General features: G+C 41.2%; 1 protein-coding gene across 4 annotated transcripts in view; it reads left to right on the forward strand.

The window, feature by feature from the left end:
* The first annotated feature begins 254 nt into the window (after nucleotides 1-254).
* ARFGAP3 (ARF GTPase activating protein 3) overlaps nucleotides 255-27,219 on the forward strand; it is an 80,087-nt gene continuing 53,122 nt past the window's right edge. For 2 of the 4 annotated variants that reach the window (XM_077826031.1, XM_077826048.1), the window contains exons 1-6: nucleotides 1,702-1,844; nucleotides 9,454-9,572; nucleotides 10,240-10,312; nucleotides 19,025-19,156; nucleotides 21,656-21,739; nucleotides 26,825-26,906. In XM_077826031.1, coding sequence (XP_077682157.1) covers nucleotides 1,731-1,844; nucleotides 9,454-9,572; nucleotides 10,240-10,312; nucleotides 19,025-19,156; nucleotides 21,656-21,739; nucleotides 26,825-26,906 — 604 coding nt within the window. In that variant the 5' untranslated portion in view covers nucleotides 1,702-1,730. Of the gene's footprint in view, nucleotides 431-1,701; nucleotides 1,845-9,453; nucleotides 9,573-10,239; nucleotides 10,313-19,024; nucleotides 19,157-21,655; nucleotides 21,740-26,824; nucleotides 26,907-27,219 lie in introns of those variants that run through there. The other 2 variants (XM_077826041.1, XM_077826057.1) reach the window with 2 other exon arrangements.

Genomic DNA, 27,219 nt, shown 5'->3' on the forward strand with positions numbered 1-27,219 from the left:
GGTTTGGGGGGCGGGGTTTCCATCTCCCTCTGCTCCATCGTCTCGTGGTGTAGCCCGAAGTCCCCTGGCTCCGCCTTCGCTCGGCCGCAGGGTAAAGTGGCGGTTAGCGGGCCTTGAGACGGGGGCTAGGCGCGCGCGAGCAACTCCGGCCCCCCGCCCAGGAGGAACGTGGACGGCGCTTTCCCGCGCAGCGCCCCGCCCCCTCGCTCTCGCGCGCTCAGGCCCCGCCCCTCGCGGGCCGGCCCGCTCAGCGCCCGCCCCATCCGTCTGTGCTGCGTGCGTGGGGTGTGGGTGCGGGCGGCCGGCTCCTTCGCTCTCCTGCCCTGCCGCCGCCGAGAGCGGCCCGCCGCGCGGCCCGGCCATGTGCGAGCCCCGCAAGCAGGACATTGTCGCCATCTTCAAGCGGCTCCGCGCCGTCCCCACCAACAAGGTAACGGGGCCGCGGTTGGGCGGGAGCCGGCGCTGAGGGGCGGGGGGAGCTGAACTTTGTTAGTGACACGTCGCACTGTTGGGAGCGGGAGGGGGCGGTGCCAGCGGATACCTTCTCCCCCCCCCCCCATCGCTGTGACTGACCAGTGGGATCATGGGGGGGCCCCTCTCCCCCCTCTGGCACCGATCCACCATTGCTTCCCCCTACCTGCTGTGGGCAGCCCTTGCAGGACCCGTGCTCGGGGAGCGGGGGGGTCTGTCATCACGGAGGAACAGCCTTTTGTTTAGCCTGGCGGGGGCGGAGGGATGGTTGCTCTCTACAGGGGAAACACAAGGGAGGGCGAGGGGCTGTATAAGCTAAAGGATGATGTTGGCATAAGAACAAATGAGTGTAAACTAGCCCTGAACAAACTCAGGTTGGACGTTAGAAGAAGGTTTCTAACCACCGGGGGCGTGAGGTTCTGGAACAGCCTCCCAAAGGGAGTAGTGGGGGAGGCGGAGGCGGGGAGGGGGAACCATTTGATTAGTTTTAAGTGGGAGCCGGGCACTAATAAATTGGATTGTGTGGTGGGGGGCAGGGTTCACTTCCGGTTTATGTCTTATGTTCCTAAAGCTCATACTTCAGGGTTTCAGTCAGCCTCTGGCTGGTGTCAAAAAGGGATGTCGCTGGCCTCCCCCAATTCAATGTGTGTGTATGTTCAGTCGAACCTCCGAGTTACCAACACCTCAGGAATTGAGGTTGTTCCTGACTCTGAAATGTTTGTAACTCTGAATAAAAGGTTGTGATTGTTCTTTCAAAAGTTTACAACTGAATATTGACTTAATACAGCTTTGAAACTTTACTATGCAGAAGAAAAATGCTGCTTTTAACCATCTTAATTTAAATTAAACAAGCACAGAAACAGTTTCCTTACCTTGTCAAATTAATTTTTTTAAATGTTCCCTTTACTTTTTTTTAATAGTTTGTTTAAAACTGTGTATTGCTTTATTTTTGGTCTGTGCTGCTGCCTGATTGTGTACTTCCAATTCCAAATGAGGTGTGTGGGCTGACTGGTCAGTTCATAACTCTGGTTCATAACTCTGAAGTTCTACTGTGTGTGTGTGTGTATATATAATATATATATATATTTAATCTCCTTCCTCTGAAGGATGAGGGATGGCCACGGCTGCAGATGGGACATTAGACTGGGAGGATCAGAGCTCTGAGGTGGCACCGAACATGCTCTATCTCTTTCTCTCCCGCCTCGGGTTCTTGGCTGGCTGGTTCTTACTCACATGCTTAAAGTCTAAGTGATTACCACATGTGGGGTCCGGAAGGAATTTTCCCCCAGCCTAGCTTGGCAGTTGACCTTGGAGTTCTTTTTTTTCCCTTCATCTGCAGCATATGGTGCAGGTCACCTGCCAGGATTTTCTGGGTATGTCTCAATCATTTCCCTGTTATTGCAGGGCTGTCTGGCACTGGTGCACCTAGGTCCCTCCTAATCTTTCCCTGTGGCACCTAATAATCTAGTCTACTGTGGGCTGTAATAGTTTGGTCTAATTTTGGTTGTATTTAGTACCCAGACACTGGGTGGTATTGGTGGTCTGTGATGTACAAGAGTTCAGACTAGATGACCTGGTGGTCCCTTTTGGCCTTAAAAGCTAGGACTTGATAGTGTGACTGAGCTCAGCGTATGTCCAGAAGACACCCATCTCATTCCACCTGTAAATTGTTGTTGTTATTATTGCTAGGTCTGTGACACTCTCCTCTCCCCCATGCACAAACCTCCCCTGAGTGACTCACCCCCAGCAGGGCTCTTGTCAAAGCCTCCCCCTGCTTCACTGCCCCTACTCCACCCTCCTGCCCCCCAGTATGAGGAGACTTAGGATCTAGCCCACATCCTTTCCCCCCATCTCTCCTTCTGGGAAGGGGCAGGCAATACAGGCTCCATCATTATGTTTTCAACCCAATTTACCACGAAGGAGTGTTGCCTCTCCTAGGGAGGGAAACCAGCATGCAGCCTGGGAGAGGTGAGTATGGGGAGCAGGGTGCTCTAACCTCTTGCACCCCAATCTTCCCCTGCTTCCAAACAGCTGTTACTTTATGGATAGAGCTTCCCATGTTCAGGACAATCACAAATGAAACCTCTCAATCCCTGTGTGAGGTGGGTAAGTAGCATCATCCCTATTTTACAGGTGAGGAATGGAAGCAAAGAAAGTTTCAAAACAGAAGCTATGGTTAGACTGCAGTGGATTTAACATCTGGTCTCTTTCCTGAAACTACTTGAAATTAATAAAAGTGGCATCATTCTTTTTGTAGTCCATAAATTGTGCTGTTGTCTTATTGCAAATTACTTGGACCATTGTCCAATCGGCACTTTGTTTCCTCAGTGTTCTGAAGCATTGTTTCATTTTGTTGATGCCTTTGCACTAAGATGTTCAATTAGCTTTTATAAACTATGAAGAAAACTTTATTCACTAAGAATCCCTTCAAAACTATGACAACTAATTTCATTGGCCTTCATTTGCACCTAATGAAAGGAAAAATCCAAATATGAAAGATGTATGATTTGTAGTATAATCTCAGAATATTCTTCACAGTTTTCTCATCAAGTATTGTTTTATGCTTTGGCCCTACCAAAATAGACCAGTGGTTTTCAAACTTTTTTTTCTGTGGACCCAGTTGAAGAAAATTGTTGATGCCCATGACCCAACAGAGTTGGCAATGAGGGGTTTGGCGTGTGGGAGGGGCTCAAGGCTAGGGCAGAGGGTTGAGATGCAGGGGTAAGGGCTGTGGGGTGGGGCTGGAGATGAAGGGTTTGAGGTGCAGGAAGGGGTTCTAGGTTGGGGGGGGTTCAGGGCTGAAGCTGGGGTTCAGGTCTGGGGTGGGGCTGGGTATGAGGGGTTTGGGGTGCAGAAAGAGGTTCCAGTTTGGGGGGGGGCACATGGTCAAGGTGCGGATTTACCTCTGGCGGCTCCCAGTCAGTGGCGCAGCCGGGGTGCAGAGGCAGGCCTCCTGCCTGTCCTGGCACCGCAGTCCATACTGTGCCCCAGAAGTGGCCAGCAGCAGGTCCACACAGCTGTCGCCCGCATGCACCCCACGCCTCCTCCAGCATGCAGAGACCGTGCTCAGGGCAGGGGCAGGATGTGGAGCCCTGTGGCCCCCCCGCCTAGAAGCCGGACCCACTGCTGGCCGCTTCCGGGGTGCAGCGCAGTGTTGGAGCAGCTAGGCACTAGCCTGCATTAGCTGGGCAGCACCGCCGATGGGACTTTTAACATCCCGGTTGGCATTGCTGACCAGAGCTGCTGGGTCGCTGAGCAAGGCGACCCAGTGCCTTTTGAGTCGCGGCCTGAACTTTGAAGAATGCTGAAATAGGTAAAATTAAATGCATATGTATCCTGGAACTGTCTGAGGCATGGATTCTGTCTTGTTACTGTTTGTAAAGTGCCTAATAACATTTTAATTCTATATGAAAAACAGTAGTAACATGTTGAGGCCTATATGATTCAACATTTTGGCCTAATAGTCACCCTAACTGGTATGCGCTGAGGAGGGTGAGGCCTTGTCTTCGAGGCCTTGCCCTACAAGTCGAGTCCCATCCACAAACGCTTCCTCAACTTGTATATTGTGGTGCTTTTAACTCAGGTTGGCTGGTCTGTCAGGCATAGACTAAAGCTTGAATTAGCACAATTTGTTAGCTGCTGACACAACTATTCTGTCATGTGGACGCAGACTAGCTCCACTCAAATGCAGCTAGTCCTCCAATACCTACCCTCAGTTCCCCCCATGTGCCCAGAAAGGACAAACAAAATCTAACCCAATACATTGGGAAAAAGTTTATAGAGCAGCTCAACTTACTTTGGTGCAAAGAACTTTCAGAAATATGCCTGTAGAAGAAGTCTTAGGGCTACATGAAAGTGAGGGCAGTAGCTGAAATGTTATTTTCTTGTATCGCCTCAATTACTCAAGTTAGGCTAACTCAAGAGGAGTATCTCAAGTTTTGTTAACTCAGGTGACGTTGCATCTCATTCACTTCCAAAGACAGAGAGAAGAAGGGGGAGAGGGGAGGAAGAATGACAATTCATTGTCCGAACAACTTTCCTCTGTGTGTGTGTGTGTGTGTGTGTGTTGAAGTGCATAATGTTTCAGTCTTCAAAGGTAACATAATTTTGTTCATTTATTCTTTTATTTTTTGTTACAACTTGTCCTGTGTCCTCTTTTTCTAGGCATTTCCTTATCTGTTCTCTCTCCCTCCCCCCCGCCCCCCCCCAAGCTTTCCCTACTTTCTTTCTTGTTGATTTTTTTGCTGACATGAGGAGGAAGCGCAAGACTTGGAAAAGCTGCGTATTTTCATATTTCTTACTAATGTCCTTTGGCTGTACTGCTGCTGTAAATATTAAAATATGCAATTTGGGAAGAACTTGGGTATTGTTGGCATAATTTATTACAGCCCTCCCAACCCTGAGCAAAATAAGCTGTACTGGGAAAACTGCATCTACACTAGAGGCTTTTGCTGATAGTTATGTTGGTCATAGATCACATCTCATCATTCCCCTGACCAGCACAGCTATGGCACCATGTCTGCACTACCATTTATGTCGCTCAGGGGTGTGAAAAAACACTCCCCTACATTTTGCTGGCATAAGTGATAGTGTGCATAGTGCTAATAGCTACTGCCACTGTTTGGGGGTGGTTTATGTCGATGGGAGAGCTCTCTCCTGTCAGCATAGAACAGCTACATGAGAAATCTTACAGTGGTACAGCTGCATTGGCACAGTTGTGCCGCTGTAATTTTTCTAGTGTAGCCCTAAGTCTTATTTACTTAAAATTTTTGTATAATTAAGTAATCCTTTCAGCTAAATATTTGATTTAATTTACTGACCTTTCAAAAATTATAAAAACCTCAAAGCAGCTGGTGTTTGTGTTGTCAATTTTTGTGTCCCTGTTCAGTGCTACAAATTAGGGAATAACTAATCTCTTTAAACTGTAAGTTTTTCAGGGCATGGTCTGTCTTTACTTTTGTGTATAATGCAGTTCCCATTGTCAATGCGTCACTAAAAGATCAGAATAATTAATTGCCTATATTTGAAGAGAGCAAAAGTTTTGTAACAGTCAAAATAGATTATTTATCAACACTATATGTAGTTTGATATATAAGTTAATTGTATTGTTTTAAAATTAATATATCTAGAGAAGATATTACTCGGAGGGATGAGTGCCGAATTCAGTTACTCTGCTCAACTCCTTAAGTGCCACACCCACCAAAATCTCTTAGGGCTACGTTTAGTGTATTTCCATATCAGGTAGTGGTATATATCATTATATATACAGAGATGGTACTATGTAAGTACTGGTTTAATAAATGTGTGTTGCAAGACACTAAAGAGTTTATCTGAGTTATCTGTTCTCTGGTGCAAACATGCTGATTATCTGATGTTTGCTTTTTCAGAAATGACTATTAAGCTGATGAACAGAAAAGCTTCCTTTAAAAAACATTTTAACATCCAAAATCAGTGCAGTAGAAACAGGATTACAAGCAAAACTTGAAATAAAGTAACTGAGAATGATGTTATGCTTTAATTACCTGCTAGAATCTAGATTCAGGGTTCTGCTTTCCTTGCGAGAGTTGACAAATGTCTGCCCCTAAAACGGTGTAGGGAATACTCTGCTCTATTTTTAGGTGGAAATGATTCCATAAACTAGTTCAGAAATGCTAGTTCTAATTAAAATTTATATTTATTTCCTGTCGCAGTCCATGCAAGTTGAGAATAAAAAAGAGTTCAGAATGCTGAGCAAAATGAATGTGAATATTGTTTTAATGAGGAGGATGATTCTACTTCTGCAACAACAGTGGTGTGCACAGTGCCTAATACCTAAGATGCAGTGTCTACAAAATAGTAGACTTCACAAAAAGCCTTCAGAGGCTTTTATACATTGTTTCTGTATACCCAACTATTTCCAAATTATACATGAATTTTCACAGAGGACACAGTAAAATGGCCTGTTCATTTAGAGCTAGACCCTGCACCAGCAAAGACAATGAACTTGAATGCACTGCAATAGTCAAATTTACAAGATGATGCAATCAGTTTTAAGATGATGCAATCAAGAAAGCTATAAGGGAACAAATATTTATAAATCACATAGAAAAATGGAATATTTTGGACTACGTATTATGTTGAACTTTTAAAACACTTTGTTTAAACATAACTGCTTACTGACATTCAGATATTTTTCTCCTATGTTCACTGGGGTAGGTTGTTAGAGATTAGGACCCAGAATAGAGCTATAAATCTATTCTGGTGTCTCATGTTTAGAAATAAGCAGGTTGGTCTTATTAGCTTCAGCCCAAGAGTATAAACTTTTTCTTTCCTTCCGTTAGAAGGAATTGGGGGTGGTGAAACAGGAGATCTTACAAGAAAAAGTCTGGAAATAGCCAATTTAAAAGGAAGTCCAGGCTAATATTTGAAATTTTTATGATAATTTTGAATTATTAAAAAAAAAGAAAGGGGATGAGTTTTGGATATTAAGTCTGTGTTGATAGCAAGATTTTTTTTATAATGTGGCATAATTAAGGGCATGACTGCACTACAGCCTCTATAGCAGAACAGCTACAGTGCTGCAGCTGTGCTGCTATAGTGCTGTAGATTAGACAGTTCCTACATCAACAAAAGGGATTTTTACACTGATGTAGTTAATCCATCTCTCCAAGAGGCAGTACTGTAGCTAGGTTGAGGGAAGAATTCCTCTGTCTAGTTAGTTGCTTCTAGAGCAAGGCTTAGGTTGACCTAACTTTGGCACTCAGGGTGCGAAATTTTTCATAGCCCCAAGCAAAGTATTTAGGTTGGTCTGATTTTTAAGTGTATTTTAGGACTTAGTCTATTTGCAGTAAATGTTTTAAAGGAAAAAGATCTGTAAACTTCGTCGCTTCTGTAGGCTGAGAGCATTGCACACATCAAGGGCTTTTTGTGTTCCTCCATTTAGTCCTCCCACAAGTTCTTTGTGTGCTACTCTCCCATCTCCCTCTGTTTCAGGGACTCCCTGCAATCCTCCTCCCCTAAAGCCAGGGTCTGTGCCTGCCCCCTCATTATCTCCTTCCTCACCATGCCAGGGGCTCTGTGTTTTCCCTATGTCTCATTCCCCCTGCCATTGTCTCCCATCCCCTCCCCCCCCAATGCAAAGGGCTTTTTGTGACTCCACATTCCCCTATGCTAAGGACTCTCTGTGCCTCCACATTTCCCTCCTTTCCCTCCATGGCAGGAGCTCTGTGTTTTCCCAGGGTCTCCTCTCTCCATACCATTGTCCCCCATTCTCCTCATTATAATAAGGGCCCTAAGTTCCTCTCTCCCCCCCCCCCCCCCGCCCCATTTCCTCCTCCTGTCCATGCCAGGGGCTCTGCGTACCCCTTTTCCCCCCCATGCCAGAGTCCCCAGTTATTATTCCCTTGTAATGAGCTTTTTGTGCACCCCTGTCACCCCTGTCCCCTCCACCATTCTTACAACGTTCTGTCTCGGAGACAAGTCATTCAGGTTGTGTTACTGTAAACTCTGTTGGAAGGATGGGCCAAGCTGAGGTGTGGGGTATTATGCTGAATGTTTGTGGCTGCTATTAACCAGTTCTTTATCTATAGACATACTCCTGAGCTGGTAGGAGCTGCTGCTTTTGCTAACCAGATGCAAAGGGCTCTGTTTGTGTCCCATATTCCTCTTCTGTTTTTCACCAAAATCTGTACAGAGTTATGCCCACTGGTGCTTAGAACATTCCCTGTAATCTTAGAATTGAGGTTCAAAAGTTATGTTACAGACAGAGAAATGCCATCAAGTTGAGTGTGAGGGTTCACTTCCTTCAGCCACCAAAAAATAAAAGTCAGGATTACTGAAACAAAACATGAAAGCTGAAATATGAAACTGAACTAATTTTTACATGCAAATCCTGAAAAGATGCACAGGCCCAAATCCTGCGTAACTTGGACGGAAGCAAAGGAATTCTCCCTTCAGGCAAGAGAGTGGCTGTATGGCACTTCTGCCTGCTCACTTCTATGTTATGGGGAACCAGAGGATAAGTGCAACAACAGATCCTCTGGCTCTATTCCCAAACAAACACATTAGGAGCCACAGTGAGCTGGGTTATGCAATACATGGGGAGAATGCTCCCTATGTTCAGCAGAACCATACTGGTTTTGCTGTCAGGAACCCTTTGCATCTACAGGGGAAAAGGAAAGCATGCAGGACATAGTTACCAGCAATATTAACTGATGGTATATAAACTAATTGAGAAGAGAATAGACCTAGTTGGTATTAAACACGTTATCTGAATCACTTATTACCATGAAGAGAGAGAATGTCCTTGAAATGCTATTCCTTAAACACTTGTTTTTAGTAACATAGAAAGAGTTGTAACAGACTTATTCTTGGGCTATTTTGATATGGATTCTCTTAAACACGCATGTCGCTTGTCTCTTTTAAACACAAAAGCTTCAGAATATAAAAACTAAATGGTTGATAGGATAAGTTGATTGCAAGGAAGTGTGTTACACTTTTCACAAATATTTTTAACAAATAGAACATGATGATGTTTAAGATTCTATAATATATGTATTTGTATGTTGCCAGCAGTGTGCTAGATGCACTGCAGGTATGCATAAAGACAAATTCTCATCCCCAAGTATTTTACAATCTATGTAGCTGCTTACATTCTAAATAGATGGAATGAGTAAGTGTTCGTATGAGTGGAAGTGACTACTTTATCATTAAATATATTGAATTTAGGGGTTCCTTAGAAGACAGTGGATTGAACAGACTAGGAGCCAGGAGTTTCAGAATTCTAATTCTGCCTGCTCTTGATTAGTTGTGAGAGTTGGGCAAGTTGCTTAACCTCAGTTTGTTTCCCCATCTATAAAATAGGGATAATATAAAATAAACTAGTCAACCTGTGATCTGGGGATTAATTAGTTTTAAAATGCTAAGCACTACATAGGTATTGATAATTAGTCAAAAAGTATCTTTTAGTGGGAATTGATTAATTTATTTGTTTATCTTTTTTAGGTGTGTTTTGACTGTGGAGCCAAAAATCCTAGCTGGGCAAGCATAACATACGGTGTTTTTCTTTGTATCGATTGCTCAGGGACCCATCGATCACTTGGTGTTCACTTGAGTTTCATTCGGTAAGTAGTTAGCATGATTCTATGCTAAATAAGTGGTAAGATTTGTTTCTAGTATTTCTGTCACGACATTGTGGTTCTTCAGAGGCTTTTATTGTGGACACTTATTAATGAGGGAATGAGCTTTTCATTCTAAGTTACTGGTTCACATCCATCTCATGATGCTACTGGCTGAAAATTATCTTTGTGTTTGTTCAGGCAACTGGTATAAGCTATGCTAGCAAGAGCACTCTTTTGCCTGTATAAACTGCATCTTACACTAGGGTAGTTTGCAGGTGCAGCTGTGACTAGACCTTTGACACTGAAGAGTTAATTACAGTCTTGGGAGAAATTCTTTGCTAACCCTGCCTTACCTAAGGCTAACATGAGTTTTATGGACAGCCAAAGAGGTACTTTGATTCTTGGTACTTGGTACTCCTGGTGACCACCGACAGAAGGTGGGTAGTGTGGGCATGAAAAACCGCAGTAATTGCTATAGTGGCAGTATGTCAACTTAACTTAAGTTTGTAGTGTAGACATGCCTTGAGTTAGTGGATTATTGTACACAAAACCCCTCCAAGTTTTGAACTGTAATATTTATTACAAACTGGTAGTTTTTTCTTAAAACAACTTTTAAAAGATGTTTAAAATTGTTTTTGAAAATAACATTTAAAATGTTTCCTCTGCTTAGATCTACGGAATTAGATTCCAACTGGTCTTGGTTTCAGTTGAGATGCATGCAAATAGGAGGAAATGCTAATGCCGTAAGTATATCTTAGAAATGTTTTTCTTATTTCAAGTATTTGCTTTTCATGTTTAACAGCTTCACACTTAGCTTCATTGCTCATTTTATGTGTTAGTGAAGCATTCAGGGATGAAGGAGTTAACTCCATAGCCCCCTAGAATATTTGTATATTTTTTGTGCGTTTCAAGTTTAAAATAATGAATTAACTGCTGCACTCCTAAAACTTTATACATCGTGTTGGGAAAAAACTAGTTTATATTGAAATGGGGTCATGACAATACGTATGCTGTTTCAAGAGATTTGCACAGACTTCAAAGGCATAAGATCAATAAATGTGTCTCTCTTAGAATTCTAGCAAAACACAGAAAAGATATCCTCATGCTTAAAATAAGCCCTGGCAAAAACTCTCCAAGAGCAGAGAGGCAGTTCACAACTCATCAGGGTGTGTATGGGACAAGCCCAGCCCAGCCTCACAGGAACAAAGGACACTGGCCTAGGCAGCAACAAAAGAATCTGTTAGACTCTCGAGGGAGTCACCCAGCTTCCTTTGGTCAGTTTGGAACTGCAATGAGGTAATGCTCACCTGACTATGAAGTGGGGTGCAAAACCAAGAGGGAAGAAAGGACATGATAAAAGTGAGAGACATTTGCCATGCGCTCTCTCTCTCTCTGTCTCCTACCTGCATCTACAGACATCACACCAAGTGCTGATCAGACAGGAGAGCCTGGCTGAAGAGCAACCAGCCAGGCTGTGGTGAGAAGCATCTAAGTTTGTAAGGACATTGAAAGTGTTAAGATAAGCTTAGAATGCATTTTGCTTTTATTTCATTTGACCAAATCTGACTTACGTTTTGACTTATAATCACTTAAAATTTATCTTGATAGTTAATAAATCTGTTTGTTTGTTCTACCGGTGCGTTTGGTTTGAAGCAGCTCAGAGTTTCCCCTTGGGATAACAAGCCTGGTACATATCAATTTCTTCACTGAATTGACAAACTAATATAAGCTTGCAGCGTCCAGCGGGCATAACTAGACACTGCAAGATGGAGGTTCCTAGGGTTCTGCCTGAGACCAGAGATATTAGCTAGTGTCATTTGGTTACACAATCCAAGGAGCAGCTTACATGCCAGAGGCTGTGCGTGAACAGCCCAGGAGTGGGGGTTCTCACAGCAGAGCAGGGGAAGGCTGGCTCCCAGAGTCAAGGATTGAAGAGATCTAGCAGATCACCGGTCCAGATGCCACCAGAGGAGAACGTCATACTATATATGTGTGCAATAAAAGTCCATGTCTTGAAAACAAAATAATCTTTATTAATTCAAAGTAGGGGGGAGGGGGGAGAAGAGGAGGAGGGACAGGGAAACTGAGGCACCAGGTTGGGAGATGTGCATGAGAGAGAGAAACAGCGGTCTCAGCAGGGTTCAGACTATGGGGAGGCACAATACAGAAAAGCAGGACACGTTACTGTGGGTCATTACTAAAATGAGTTTTCAAAGCCTCCCTGAGACACATTGCTCCACGCTGAGCTCTTCTTATAGCCCTGATATCTGGCTACTCAAAATTAGCAGACAGCCTGTCCACCTCCAGGCCCCACCCCTGTGGAAACTTCTCTCCGGTTGCTTCACAGAGCAAGCAGCTATAACCATGGGGATATATTTTTCACTGAGGTCTAACCTAGTGAGCAAACTGCACCAGCGGCCCTTCAAATAGCCAAAGGCACATTCAACCACCATTCTGCACTTGCTGAGCATATTGTTGAATATCCAGTTGTCCGATTTCATGAGCCATGGGAGTAAGGGGTAGACTGGGTCTCCCAGGTTCACTGTTGGCATTTCAATGTTACCAGTGGTGATTTTGTGGCCCAGAAAGAAAATCCCTGCTTGCAGCTTTCTGAAGAGACCTGTGTTCTTCAAGACACACATGTCATACACCTTCCTGGATCATCTCATGTTGATGTCGGTAACAAACCCCCGGTGATCCACCAGTGGATGCAACACCACATAAAAACATCTCTTTCTGTTTATGTACTCTTTGGTAAGGTGATCTGGTGCCCAGATAGGGATACGCATGCCATCTATCGCCCAACAGCAGTTATGGAACCCCACTGCGGCAAAACCATCCAATATGTCCTGCACATTGCCCAGAGTCACTACCTTTCTTAGCAGAAGGTGATTAATGGCCCTACATACTTGGATCACCACAACCCCCACAACAGAATTACCAGCTCCAAATTGATTTACCACTGACCGGTAGCAGTCTGGCGTTGCAAGCTTCCACACAGCAATCGTCACTGACTTATCCACCGTCAGAGAAGGTCTCATTGTAGTGTTGCTGCACTGCAGGGCTGGGGAAAGCTCTGCACACAATTCCTAGAAAGTGGCCTTGCGCATAGGAAAGTTCTGCAGCCACTGCTCATCATCCCATACCTTCATAATGATGGGATCCCATCAATCAGTGCATGTTTTCTGGGACCAGAACCTGCACTCCAATGTGTTCAGCTGCTACATGACAGCCAACAGCAACTGGGAATTGTTTAGTTCCATGACTACCCTCAGGGCTACTTGAAGGACATTGCCATGTTCCATGCGGAAGTTCTTGCAGCTCTGGAAAAACCACAGGATAAGGCATGTAGTGTTTGCAACGCTCGCCACAGTAGTGCACAGCTGAGCGGTGTCCATGCTTCTCTGCATATGGCGTATGCACGGCTAGACCATCCTTTTGAAAAAAGGCGTGAAATATTATGGATTGCAGATGAAATCAGAGGAGGGAGAAAACTGCGTTATGGGACCTGGAAATTATGTTTCCAGTCACCCCTGCGAGAATGTTTTGGTCCCATAAGGCACTGCAAACCCTTCCCAAAACTCCCCTGTGACAAGTTGCACTGTGGGATAGCTACTCACGGTGCACTGCTCTCTACATAGATGCAAGTGCTGCTAGTGAGGATGCACTCCATTGACAGAGTGTGGTGTGGACATGTACAGCTGACTTAATTACTGCGGTGATGGGATGTCGACTTAAATCTGTAGTGTAGACATGCCCGTAGGTTTAAAGCATTTTCAACTACACATGATTTTTCCTAGAGAAGTTTTTAGACTAATTATAAAATTTCAACAAGGATATTTTCTCAGTTCTTTGCATAGGTTTACTTAGAAATTTTTGCTGCTGTTCTGGTTTTGTTTGTTTGTTTTGGACAGGTGGAAGGGAGGTGAAAAAGATCACCTTACACTTAGATTTATTGCTCTGCTAATACAACCCTACATTCTTCTTTACAATGTAGGTGTTTTCCTAAAACATGAATCTTTTACATAGTTGGTTTTCTTGAGATAAGAATTACATTTGTACCAAACTGGTATGTTATACAAAGGGAGGTTTCTTGGTCTAGATAAGACAGTCTTTTGGTTTCTGTTTCCATGGTTACAAAAAGCAGAAACCTCTTGGAATTCCTTTAACCGTCCTGAACATTTTGTCATATAACTAAAACAAACAGGTGTTATATTTTCCAGCATTTTGGCTATAACCTACTTGTATCCATATCTTTATACTCACTAAAGGTACAAACAAGTTTTAATAAGTTAAAAAGTTACAATATATTAATATCAGTTTTGCATTAATAATGAGGTCTGTTCAACACACACTAATTAATTTAAACAGTTTTAACATTAAAGGTTCCCTGATTGCAGCAAGACAATCCCTGTTGAAATCTGGTCTCTTTTCTGGTCTTACTCCAGAATAAAAATAGAACTAGTCCACTAAACTAGCTGTGCAACAGTGCAAAATCTATGAAACACTATGACAACTGCAAACGTGCTAACAGGAGATTTTAATTTGAAAAAATATTCCGAAAAATCTCTTCACGCATGTTGCAAAGAACCCTAGTCCTGCAAGTAACTATGGAAAGAAAGGAATTGAGAAAGCTTGGGACCAGACAGCCTCTTACAACCATGACTGAATGTTCTTGGCTATACAGGACACTCATAATCCAATAGGCACTGCTCTTCCTCATGCTCTCCAGCCCAGTTGAACTTATCTCCATACGTGGGAATATGCAAACACCATCTCAACAAACAAATCTGATTACAGAATATCTTACTAAAATAAAAGCTTAAAGGAAAGAAAAAAATCGTTATTCATTCAGACTTCATGAATGGTGACAGTGGAGCTCTTCTAATATGAAAACTAATCTATCAACCTACGTAAATTATAGTGGTGCATTCCAAAACTGCTTGAAAGATCTTGGTTTGGTGAATCTGAAGCTTTGAGACTTTCTTCAGAGCACAGTTATGGATGATAAATAATGCAATATTAGTAACAGGTAGAAATGTTTGCCAACCTACTATAGCTGAAGGCTGGATACAGAGTGTAAGAGTTTCTAGATGGGCTAACAAATCCGGCAACTGTGCTTCAGTCTTAACTGTAATCGGCTCTAAGCCCAAGATTTTCAAAACTGTGCCCCTAAAGTTAGACTCCTAAATACATATTTAAATGTCCAAATTGCCTGATTTTTGAAAGTGCTGATCACTCATCACTTAGCAGCTGCCAGTGACTTTAATGGAAATTTCTGGGTGCTCAGCTCTTTGAAAAACGTGGCCATTTATTCAGGCCTCTAAATATACAGTTACAAGCATGACTTTAGGCACACAGTTTTGAAAAAGCTATTCCAGGAAAAAGAACCTCAGAAGACTATACTGATTTTCTAACTACCCTAGATATTTCTAGGGAGCAAATCACTGTGGTAGCTGAGGTTCAAGATTAAACTGCAACTACAGTAAAGAAATAGCAAAAATTAATCATAGTCCAAAACAGGAGTTGGTAAAAAACAAAACAAACTTCATATGAAATATGACAATGCAATTTAACAGAATTTGAGTGCAGCTATTACAGAAACCAAGTTACCCGAAAAAATTTTAGTTCATTAGCTACGGTATTGCAAATTTCAGACAGTAACTCATATTAACTCATAGATAATGAATTTACAAGGGCCCTGTTGGTACCAATTGAATTGCATAGAAGAGTTCTTGGCATTGCGTATTAGATGACAAAACACAAATTTTGAAGAGATAATTTTTAATATTTTCCCTTTACCACATCTGTATTCATTTAACTTTAAAAACTGAGCTTTAACCAACAAAAGTAAAGCACATAGAAGCAAAAGTAAAAACTAACCTAATTCTTTTGGGTATTTGCCATTTCTTTAAAAAAGACCTGCATTTTTGTCTTTTGATTTTCTTAGAATATTAGGATAGCATGAAATGTTTTTGGTTATTTTCTATCATTTGTGTAATCTTTGAGCACAGCTGATTCTTCCCTTCACTAAGGCCAAAACATATGGAAAATTCAAAGTTCTGCTTTGCTGGTACAGCCACTGGAAAGCAGATAGCTACTTTACCTCAACTAGTTTTTTTAAAATAAAAAATAGCATATTAGAACATGTGACCCCCAAAATATTAATTGGAATTGCATACTCACCAGAGGTTCCTTCCCTGGCATCATGCTTGTCCCTGCTGCTGTGCTGTGACTGGCTGCACTGCTCTGGGATTAAAAACAGCTCCTAGTTCTTTGGGACAATGGATCCCTCTGCTTGCCTTTCTCCCATTCTCCTCCTCTTCTTCCTTATCCAAGACCACCTCCTCAGTGTTGCTTGCAGTGGCCCTGGACTCCGACTCCTCCAAAGTTTTGATGCAGCTCTTGGGTGTCGTGGTGTGGTTGCCACTGAGAATAGCATGCAGCTCCGTGTAAAAACAGCATGCCTGCAGTGCTGCACCAGAGTGACTGTTCACCTCCCTTGCCTTCTGATATGCCTGCTGCAATTCCTTGATTTTCATGTGACACTGCTGCGTGTTCCTGGTGTGTTCCTGGTGTAGCCCTTCTCCCCCTGTCCTGAGCAATCTGCTCATATATGTCTACATTTCTATGGTGGAATCGGAGCTGTACCTGTACAGTCTCTTCTCCCCGCAGACTCAGAAAATACATCACTTCCTGTGTACTCCCAACGTGGAGCCAGCATGGTCAGCTGGGCAGGCGGGCTCTCTGCGCCAAACAAACAGGAAATGGAAATTCAAAAGTTCACGGTCCTTTAACAGGGGAGGCGCTGTTCCCTGTGTAGCTGACTGTGGGCAGCAGAGTTGAGAATGGTGACTAGAGCGGTCACAGCGGAGCATTGTGGGACATCTTCTGGAGGCCAGTTAAGTCAATGTAAGCAACGCAGTGCCTATATTGCCACCATGTCGATCTATATTGAATTAAGCACTACGCCTCTTGTGGAGATGGAATAATTAAGTTGACGTACCAGGTGAGTTACTTCGGAAGAAGAGACCTGGTAGTGTAGATACAGGCATTTTTAGGTTGACATAAGGCAGCTTACATTGATCTAACAGTGTAGTGTAGATTAGGCCTATGTTTATTTCTTATATGTTGCAGTGGCAGATTGTTTTGTTTAGTTAAAATACTTGCAAATATGCCAGTGTCTAATGTAATTTCTTAATATCCTTGCTATAAATGGTAACATGCTTTAAATATCAACATAGAATTAACGATTTTACTAAACTAATTACTAATGTAAGAAATCATTTAAGAATAGAATGTTTATATTAACAGGGAATTAATTAATTATTAGTAATGCTCAAGCAACTCCCTCATGCAACTCAGGAAGACAAGAATAAATCTTCAAAAATTGTTACAAAGGATCAACAACTTGTTTAAATAACTCTCTTAGAAAGACTTTACATAAATAATTACTAATTTCAAAAAACTATTTTGAAACAAAAAAAATTTATATAAAAGAACAGGAGCGTTTGGGCTTTCTGAAAGCATTGTATTTTCTGTTGAACTGTAATAAAACTGAAGTGCTAGCTCCAGAAAATGGATTGAACAAAAAGGAAGAGTTAAAACTCAAAGATGTTGTGAGACCCTCCTGCCCCAAAGACAAAAGAGATACAACTGTCAAGAAAGAATTATAATTGTAATGCATATATCATTAACAAACTACATCTTCATAAGATGAAGAGGCTCTTAAGGACAGCTCAGGAAAGTACTGAGCCAGTGAAAGAATGACAGCAACCAACTCTGAATCTAAACATGCATGAAAGAGATGTTTTCCCATAATTTTCATGAAAATAGGAAGGAAAGGGTATAAAACTGTGAAGTGAGCACCTCCTCCATCTCACACATACTGCTACCCTGCTTAAACGGCAAGCATTCCACAACTCATCCTGTCCGTCTCTAAAAGTAAGCTAATACAGACAGCTAAGAACAGAAAAGACTCAAGAAGAAACCATACCCAAGGAAAACCTACCCAAGACTTCAATGTGGATTGGTGAGAAGTTAATAAAAAAACACTGCAAAGGGATTATATTTGAAATTCTTGTAATGATTTTATTGGGCTATGGAAATGCTATTGTAACTCAAGATACTAACATTTTCTCCTGTTAATCACCTAATGGTTAGACTATGTCTAACTCAGCGCACAGTCAGCCTGTGGAACTCCTTGCCTGAGGAGGTTGTGAAGGCTAGGACTATAACAGGGTTGAAAAGAGAACCTCCATGAATTTATCCAGTTAAGTCCATTAATGGCTATTAGCCAGGACGGGTAAGGAATGATGTCCCTACCTCTGTTTGTCAGAGGGTGGAGATGGATGGCAAGAGAGAGATCACTTGATCATTACCCGTTAGATTCACTCCCTCTGGGGCTCCTGGCATTGGCCATTGTTGGTAGACAGGATACTGGGCTGGATGGACCTTTGGTCTGACCCAGTATGACCGTTCTTATGTGTTCCTGGAGAGAAGGACCAGTCTAACACTGGTAAACAGAGAAATAGTAGGATTTAACTGGATTTGAGATTCTTAATATTTGTAATTGACCTGTCTCAAGACAGGTGCTTAAAGTAACAAATTTCAATATTTCTTTTGGTTTCATAGGATTTAATTGAGATTGTTTGCTTTGCCCATCTATAAGCTTGCTGGCTATTAATAAAACCTAGACAACCTTCCCATAAACCAATTATGTCCTTATACAAATAGTTTTTAAGCATCTAAGGTACTAAGTCTGGTTTCACAATAATTTTGGGAAACAATATACCTTGGTCTTAATTAACTAAATGAAGAATACTCCACAGATAGTATTGTCAAAGGTGTAATCTCTGCTAAAAGCTCTCCACAGAGAGACACAGAGAAAGTGGTTACTTCGGTTAAAATCTCTGATCATTTGGGTTGTTTTGTTTAATATTTTCTTTTCTATTTTTTAATAATAAAATAGCCATGGTTAATAACTGCCATTACGTTGCTTGGTTTTTAATCATAGTGTTCTGCAGGAGTTCTTTTACAAATCTTATGTCTATCTATGGGGATGTGACTCCATTTTAATCTCATGAATAGCCTTTATCAATAATTCCATGTTTTGATTTTTGGTTTTCCATGATTTGGCAATAAAAGAAATAAGTAATGAGAGCTGGCTTATAATTTCTTGTTTCTTTGAACTAAATATTTTTGTATGTAGTGATGTTGTAGCCATGTTGGTCCCAAGATATTAGAGAATCAAAGTGGGTGAGGTAATATCTTTTATTGGACCAACTTCTGTTGTCTCTTACCAACAGAAGCTGGTCCAATAAAAGATATAAATAATTTCAATAATTTTTAAAATAAAATTATTTGGAATCTAACCATTTAAAATTACCTCGTTCTGTCCCACAAATATTTAATTCTGTTTCTCATAATATGCATGTTTTTGTTTATTTTTATAGTCTGCATTTTTTCAACAACATGGGTGTATAACAAATGACACCAATGCCAAGTACAATAGTCGTGGTGCGCAACTTTACAGGGAAAAGATTAAATATCTTGCAACACAAGCAACAAGGAAGCATGGTACTGATGTAAGTAATGCATTAGATCATTCATTTTAATATAAAATAATTGATTTTCTGGCTCCAAAGTAATTTTAGATTTCTAAACAGTAGCCAAAATGTAATGTGAAAAGTGGTGTTTGTTTTTGTAGCTAAGTAAATACAAATTGCAATGAATCTGTGGGGCTAGGAGATGAAGTACTGAAACTAATCTTGTTAGTTGGGGAGGGACGGAAATGCTAAAAAGTCAAGTGTGAGCTAATATTGTCCCACAGTTTTGGATTAATTAGGTGAGTACTAACTACCGTGTTAATAGTTATCAATGCTAGAAAAAACCTTACAGATTTAATTAAAAAGATGTAATTTTTATTGTTTTTAATTACAATTATTGTAGTTACGAAGTAGCACATTTATGAATTTATGTAACTTTAATGGGAAAAGTGCCAGTATTTTTTTTGTAAAGTGTATGTCTGTTGCTTCTTCTGGAGTTGAACCCTTATCAGTTAATAGAGCAGGTGAAAATAGTACAAAAAGGGATGGTCAGCAAGGGTTATGGAATGCATACTTAAAAAAAATACATTTTGGCTTTGGTAATGATATGGGGACTTTCTTTCTCTGGGTCACTTGTTCAAATCCTGCCTAAGCTAGTATAGGAGTAAAGTTATTAACTTATTATTCTGTGACCTTTATGGAATAGACTGCTAGTTTTAGTTTTCTAGTCCACAAAATTCAAACTGCCATGAGAAATGACTTTCTTATCAGTTGTCCCAGGGTGTAGGCAAAGGTTTAAAGTTCTGACTTGCAAGGTCCTGCAATGTGCCAAAAGCCTTCAGCCTTCTTTCAAAATCAGTGGGGAGTTAAATATCAGAACCGTGCCGATTGAGCCCTTAAATGTGATGGAAACTTTGGCACCCTCTTGTTCTTGGGAGTGAGTGGGATGATTCCTTCAAAGTAGGGCTAAGCCATATTGAGAAAGTTTGGAAGGCTTTTTGCAGTTGTCCAACAGTCTTGTGTTTTGATTGTTATACTCTGATTCAGAATAGGAATATTAGGGAGGGAAATGTAGATAGCTGTGAGATTTGGAAAAAAATAGTGGGTTTATCTTATTGCATCAAGCTCCAGGGCTGTTAAATGTTGTTTGAACTGTTGCCCACAAAGGTCGTAGAGAGGCATTTTCCCCAGGAGGAATTCAACAGTCTGGAGGGAAACTGCTTTTCACAGTGGGAAAAGAAAGATTCATTTAAAAATCAAGTGGGCTTAAAAGACAACAACAACCACCTCCCTCCCCATGTATTTATCTGGGAAAATCAGTAGGTATCCAGCCTGAAAGTTATTTCTTAAACATTACCTTATGCTTTCCTGTAATCATCTTAGATTGCTACTTAAGGTACTTGGTGGCTTTTTAAAATTGCATATAGCATAGCTACACCTGCACAATGATAAATAATTTTTTGGGATTCTGAATTCTTTAAGGAAAACAATGTATCTCTGAACCTTTGAACAATTCAGTTTAAAATTGTACATATAATTATGCAGAAGTGTATGGCATATATAATAGGTATGTGATGTAAGATATGTTGAATATGAACAAATTGTTGAAACTCTAGAACCTATTTTTATTATTTAGTTCAAAGTATGTTTGTTCATCTCAGTCAAATGCTACACTTTCATTACATTATAATTAGCACATTAGGTTTTGAAAGCACTGTATCAACACTTAAAAGACCATTTTTTCAATTCTTGTTTTTATTAAAAAGGTTCAGGGGATAGCTCAGTGGTTTGAGCATTGGCCTGCTAAACCCAGGGTTGTGAGTTCAATCCTTGAGGGGGCCATTTAGGGATCTGGGGCAAAAATTGGGGATTGGTCCTGCTTTGAGCAGGGGGTTGGACTAGATGACCTCCTAAGGTCCCTTCCAACCCTGATATTCTATGATTAGCCACTCATGCACCAGCAATAGAGTGGCTCCAGCCAGTCCCATCCATCTCCCCAACCTAGGGTCCCAGGACTGTATCGTCCTGCCCCAGTCAAAAGTGTAAGTTTATTACCCTGTCCGCTCCTTCCTCAATTTGAAGAGAATATGCACAGTTTTGGGGAAGGGATAGCTCAATGGTTTGCGCATTGGCCTGCTAAACCCAGGGTAGTGAGTTCAATCCTTGAGGGGGCCATTTAGGGATCTGGGGCAAAAATTGAGGATAAGTCCTGCTTTGAGCAGGGGGTTGGACTAGATGACCTCCTGAGGTCCCTTCCAACCCTGGTGTTCTATGATATAAGGTAACGGGTAGGAAAAGAGAACCAGCCTTGGACAGTTATTGGAGTGGGACAGCAGACAATGTGGAAAATGAAATGTTGCCTTTGGGATAAAAGGCTGTGTCATGAATCTCTCATTGTCCGTGTGCCTAAGATCAATTTAAGTCCCAGTTTTAAAAAAAAGTTTCATTTTTGTCCTGTATATTTGGAAGAAATTTTAAATATATTTGTGTAATGTCAGATGGAAACTGAAGTTCTTATCATATAATTTTTTTTTCTAGTTGTGGATAGATGGCTGTGGAATTCCGCCTGTGTCACCCCAACACAAAGAGGAGGATTTTTTTGCATCACATGCTTCTCTGAAGGTATGGAATATGCTGTACATAATTCTTACATTAGTCTTTTCAATTGCTTATTGTCTCAGTGTTGTTAAATGTATACTTTGTGATAGTTAGACACTAATATGTGAAATACAACTCTTTTATAGGAAGGATGCTAGTCTGACAACAGTTTGGGTTGAAGCTACTTTCCTATTTATTTTGTGATCCATAGATGCTGTACTTTTAGTCACAGTAAATTTGTCAGATGAGATCAAAACATTATAACTGATTAAATTTCCCATAAATTTATGGTAAATCAATAAGAGCGCAATAGCTCCTAGCAAATATTTAGAAGTGGAAATTTTCCTGAAAAAATAGAATCTCCAGAATACTTATTTGATCTTTATAAGAGCTAAAGTATTGTACTTCACACTAAAAGAAAAGGAGTACTTGTGGCACCTTAGAGACTAACCAATTTATTTGAGCATAAGCTTTCGTGAGCTACAGCTCACTTCATCGGATGCATACTGTGGAAAGTTTAGAAGATCTTATTATACACACACAAAGCATGAAAAAATACCTCCTCCCACCCCACTCTCCTGCTGGTAATAGCTTAGCTAAAGTGATCACTCTCCTTACAATGTGTATGATAATCAAGTTGGGCCATTTCCAGCACAAATCTAGGTTTTCTCCCCCCCCCCACACACACACACAAAGCAGGAGAGTGAGTTTGTGTGGGGGGGGAGAAAACCTGGATTTGTGCTGGAAATGGCCCAACTTAATTATCATACACATTGTAAGGAGAGTGATCACTTTAGCTAAGCTATTACCAGCAGGAGAGTGGGGTGGGAGGAGGTATTTTTTCATGCTTTGTGTGTGTATAATAAGATCTTCTAAACTTTCCACAGTATGCATCCGATGAAGTGAGCTGTAGCTCACGAAAGCTTATGCTCAAATAAATTGGTTAGTCTCTAAGGTGCCACAAGTACTCCTTTTCTTTTTGCGAATACAGACTAACACGGCTGTTACTCTGAGTACTTCATGCTGTCACTATTCTCTTTTAATTTTAGTTCAGTTTTCAGCTGAATCTTAGTCTGCCTCACTTCTTCTGTGCCCGATGCACCTTTCTACAGTTTCACATAGAAGTGATAGAGGCAACATTCAGTTCAGTTGTTACAGCTTCAGTAGCGTGGGCAGTATGGTAACAGAAAAATCCAGATGCCTGGACTAGAAAGCAGTTTTAGCAGCTATGATCTTAAATTTGTAGTAATTTGATATTATTACAAACGACATCAAGTATTGCCATAGTAGAATGCCCAAAGAGACAAAGAACCTTTCAGAAGGTTCAAGCATATTTCTCAATGGGGAGAGAAAGATGATAAGAGAAACACAGCAATGGTCAGTTTCAGTTTTCCACAGAAAAGTTAGCAGTGACTGGATGACTACCATAGCAAATATCAGTGTAAGTGGGGTAGGATCTCAGGCTAAAACAGGAAAAGAACAACTTAAGAATCATTTAAACAAGTTAGATGTGCTCAAGTCAGCAAGGCCTGATGAAATACATCCTCGAATACTTAAGGAACTGGCTGAGGAGAACTCTGAGCCATCAGAGAACTTGTAGAAGATCAGAGAGATTCCAGAGGACTGGAAAGGGGCAAATATCGTACCTAGCTATAAAAAGGATAAGGACAAACCAGGAAATTATAGACATCAGCTTGACTTCTGTATGGCAAGATAATGGAGCAAATAATGAGTTTGTAAAAACCTAGAAGAAAATAAGGTCATAATTAACAGTCAACATGGACTTGTCAGAACAAATCATGTCAGACCAGCCTAATATCATTCTTTGACAGGGTAACAAACCTTGTGGGTAGGATAAGAAGAAGCAATGGGTGTGATATCTCAACTTTAGTAAGGTTTTTGATATTGTCCTACATGATCTTCTCATAAACAAATTAGAGAAGTATAGCCTACATGAACATTCTATAAGGTGGTTGGATAAGGGTACTCAGAGAGCAGTTATCAGTGGTTCACAGTCAAGCTGGAAGGTCATGTAGAGTGGGGTCCTGCAGGGATCTATCCTGGGTTCAGTTCTATTCAATATCTTCAAAAATGATTTGGATAATGGCATAGAGAGTACATTTATAAAGTTTGCAGAGGATATCAAGCTGGGAGGGGTTGCAAGCATTTTGGAGGAGAAGATTAGAAGTCAAAAAGATCTTGACAAACTGGAGAAATGATCTGAAATAAATAGGATTAAATTCAATAAGGACAAATACAAAGTACTATACTTAGGAAGGAATAATTAATTGCACAAATACAAAATGGGAAATGACTGGCTAGGAAAGGCAGAAATGACCTGGAGGTTATAGTGGATCACAAACTAAGTATGAGTCAACAAGGTAATACTGTTGCAAGAAAAGCGAACATCATTCTGGGACCTATTAGCAGAAGTGTCGGAAGCAAGACCCGAGAAGTAATTCTTTCACTCTGCTCAGCCCTGATAAGGCCTCACCTGGAGTTTTACTCCAGCTCTGGGCACAACACTTTGGGAAAGATGTGGACAAATTTGGGGAAAGTCCAGAGGAGAGCAACAAGAATGATTAAAGGTCTAGACAACATGATATACGAGGAAAGATTGAAAACAATTTGGTTTGGTTTGTCTGGAGAAGAAAAGACTGAGTGTAGGGATGTGGTAGCAGTCTTCAAGTACATAGAAGTTGGTTATTAAGAGGAGGGTGATAAGTTCTCCTTATCGACTGAGGACAGGACAAGAAGTAATGGGCTTCACTTGCAGCAAAGGAGATTTAGGCTAGACATTAGGAAACAATTCCTAACTGTAAGGGCACTGGCACAAATTACCTAGTGAGGTTGTGAAATCTCCGTCACTGGAGGTTTTTAGGAATAGATCAGTGCAGCGGACTGGACTAGATGACCTGCCAAGGGTTCTTCCAGTCCTATATTTCTGTGATTCTCTATTGACAGACTAGCCCTTGGTATGCAAAATACCCATTCCTTATCAGTTTGCTAACGTTGGTATTAAAGTTGTTATAGTATAATAGCGTGCACAGTGCTTTACAGGCAAATAAAAAGTTACCCTCGGGTGCTTACTAGCTACATTAGCTAAAAAATGACAATGAAAATGACAAGACTACACTGGGTATAATTTTGGGGGGAATTTAAGGAGAGGGAGATGTCAGCAGTTAGTAATGGGTAGGGCTCAGTGTCTATCACGGAGGTCGCTGATTCCGTGACTTTCCGCGACCACTGTGACTTCTGCAGGGGCCTGTGTGCCTGATCCCAGGGCTGCCCAAGCAGCTGACTGCGGGGCCAGCTGCTCAGGTGGCCCCCCAGGGACAGCCACACCAGCCACTGCTCCGGCCCCCAGAAGCTGTTGCCGCTGGCCCTGGCCAATCCCACCCCAGCAGCACCCCTCTCCTCCCCCCCGTCACTCCCCCAAGATTTAATCACAGGTATTTTTAGTATAAGTCATGGACAAGTTATGGGCCATGATTTTTTGTTTATTGCCCATGACATGACCGTGACTTTTACTAAAAATATCTGAGACTAAATCGTAACCTTAGGAATGGGGCAGTACTGCTCTTAGAGTGCAGTTTCAATGAAAAGCAATTCTTTTACATTTTTTCTCAATTTTCACTTGAAATTATTTTTTAAATTAATTCTTACTGTATTTATAAGGCTTTGCAGAAGTTGTGAATTTTTTAAGATGGGATTCAAATGTATCTGGCTGCATGATTTTGTGGTTCTTATCACCATTAGTACCTGAGTGTCTCACAAACATTAATACATTTATCCTTATAATATCTCTGAGAGGTAGGGAAGTATATCCTCATTTCATAGATGGAGAACTAGGGCAGAGTTTAAGTTGCTTTCCCAACACCACCCAGGAATTCTGTGGCAAAGCCAAGAATTTAACCTAGCTATCCTGAATTCTGATTCAGTATCTTAGTGACAAGACTTCCTGGGGCTGCAAAATAAGTGGAAGAATTCTAAGCATAAAAGTTATCATGGAAGATGATGTGAAAACAAGAGTGGAAGAAAGGGGCTAAGGAATACTTGGGCAGAACCAAAGAAGAGAGCAAGAAATGAAGTAGAGTTGTAGATGGGAGTAGAGTTGTAGAGATCCTTGAAGCTTAGGACCAGAACCTGGAATTTGACGTGGAAGCCAGTAAAATAATTTAAATAGAGAAGTGACATGGTCTGAACAGGAGAAAGAGATGCTTTTCACAGAATGTTTTTGGATGGCCTGTAAAGGAGGGACTCCAGAGAGGAGCAGGTTGGCAGTAGTCCTTGCAAGAGATAATCAGGGCATTGACAACGATTTTGACAATAGGGTTGTAGGAAAGCATTAATTTGAATTGTAAAGGAAGAAAAAGCAGGAGTTGGTGACAGGTGCATTTTGGGGAGAGAGCATAATAAATTATGCCAAAGTTGCAAGCCTTGCTGGTGGGTAGGATAGTGAAATTTTCTATCACGAAGAAGAAGAGAGTGTTGCCAGGAAAAGATGAGATGGCAGCTCAATGTCCAAAATGAAACATTAAGAGAGTTTGAGATGCAAGACTACAGAGAAGGGAAGAGTTTGGGAGTAGAGCAGTAAATAAACTGTGCAGCTTTTCTGTAGCATATAATCTTGGTCAAAATGGAATAACCAGTGTGGAATAACGACAGACGTACTGTAAAATATAATAAAACAATTATACCCTAATCTTTAAGTGCTGAGCCCCCTCACCTCCCCGCCCCCCATCCCTTTGAAATAAATGGGAGATTGCAGATGCCCAGCACCTTACGGAAAAATCAGGCCATTAGTGTTTATCTTCATTAGAAGCAGCTGTTTCTGGTAAATTTAATTGCTCCCCTATGTGGCTTGCATATTATGGTTGTACCTATTTAACAAAAAAAAGTCATTACTAATTGAGGGCAATTTTTTAAACAAAAACTGTAGCGACGATATGAGAAATCAAATCCAACAGTTACCCCAAAATGTGTCGTACTGAAAGTGCTAAGATCAGTCACTGCCTTACTTAGTCAATGCAGATACTATTTGTATTTTACTTAATGCATTTTATTTTCTGTACATTTTTATTCAGTAACTTCCTTTTCCTCTTGCAGGTGAGTAGCACAGAATGGGCATCATCGGAGCCAGTTTTTCAAAAGGAGGTTTCTTCAGAAATCATTCCAGAATCTAATGAAGGTATGGTTCATCCTCCATTAACAATAAACTAAGTTTACCTCTGTGTTGATTTTAGTTTCTAATGCTACTTATTATAACAGTAACAGCTACTCACCATGTAATTGTGTTCTGCTGGAAATAATTTAAGAAGCCTTTGGGTAGGTAGGGAACACTGTGTAGAGGGGTCATGCTGTGCTGTACAGGACTGTACAGTGTTAGAGGCACTTAAATTTAATTTGAAACTCCTTGGGCCAGATTTTACTCTTTGATCCATTAGACTTGGTCAGGTTGGGAATTACTGAAATCATAATGTAAGTCTTACACCAGAAAGTCA

The sequence above is a fragment of the Eretmochelys imbricata genome, chromosome 1 (assembly GCF_965152235.1).
Source record: "Eretmochelys imbricata isolate rEreImb1 chromosome 1, rEreImb1.hap1, whole genome shotgun sequence".
NCBI lineage: Eukaryota > Metazoa > Chordata > Testudines > Cheloniidae > Eretmochelys > Eretmochelys imbricata.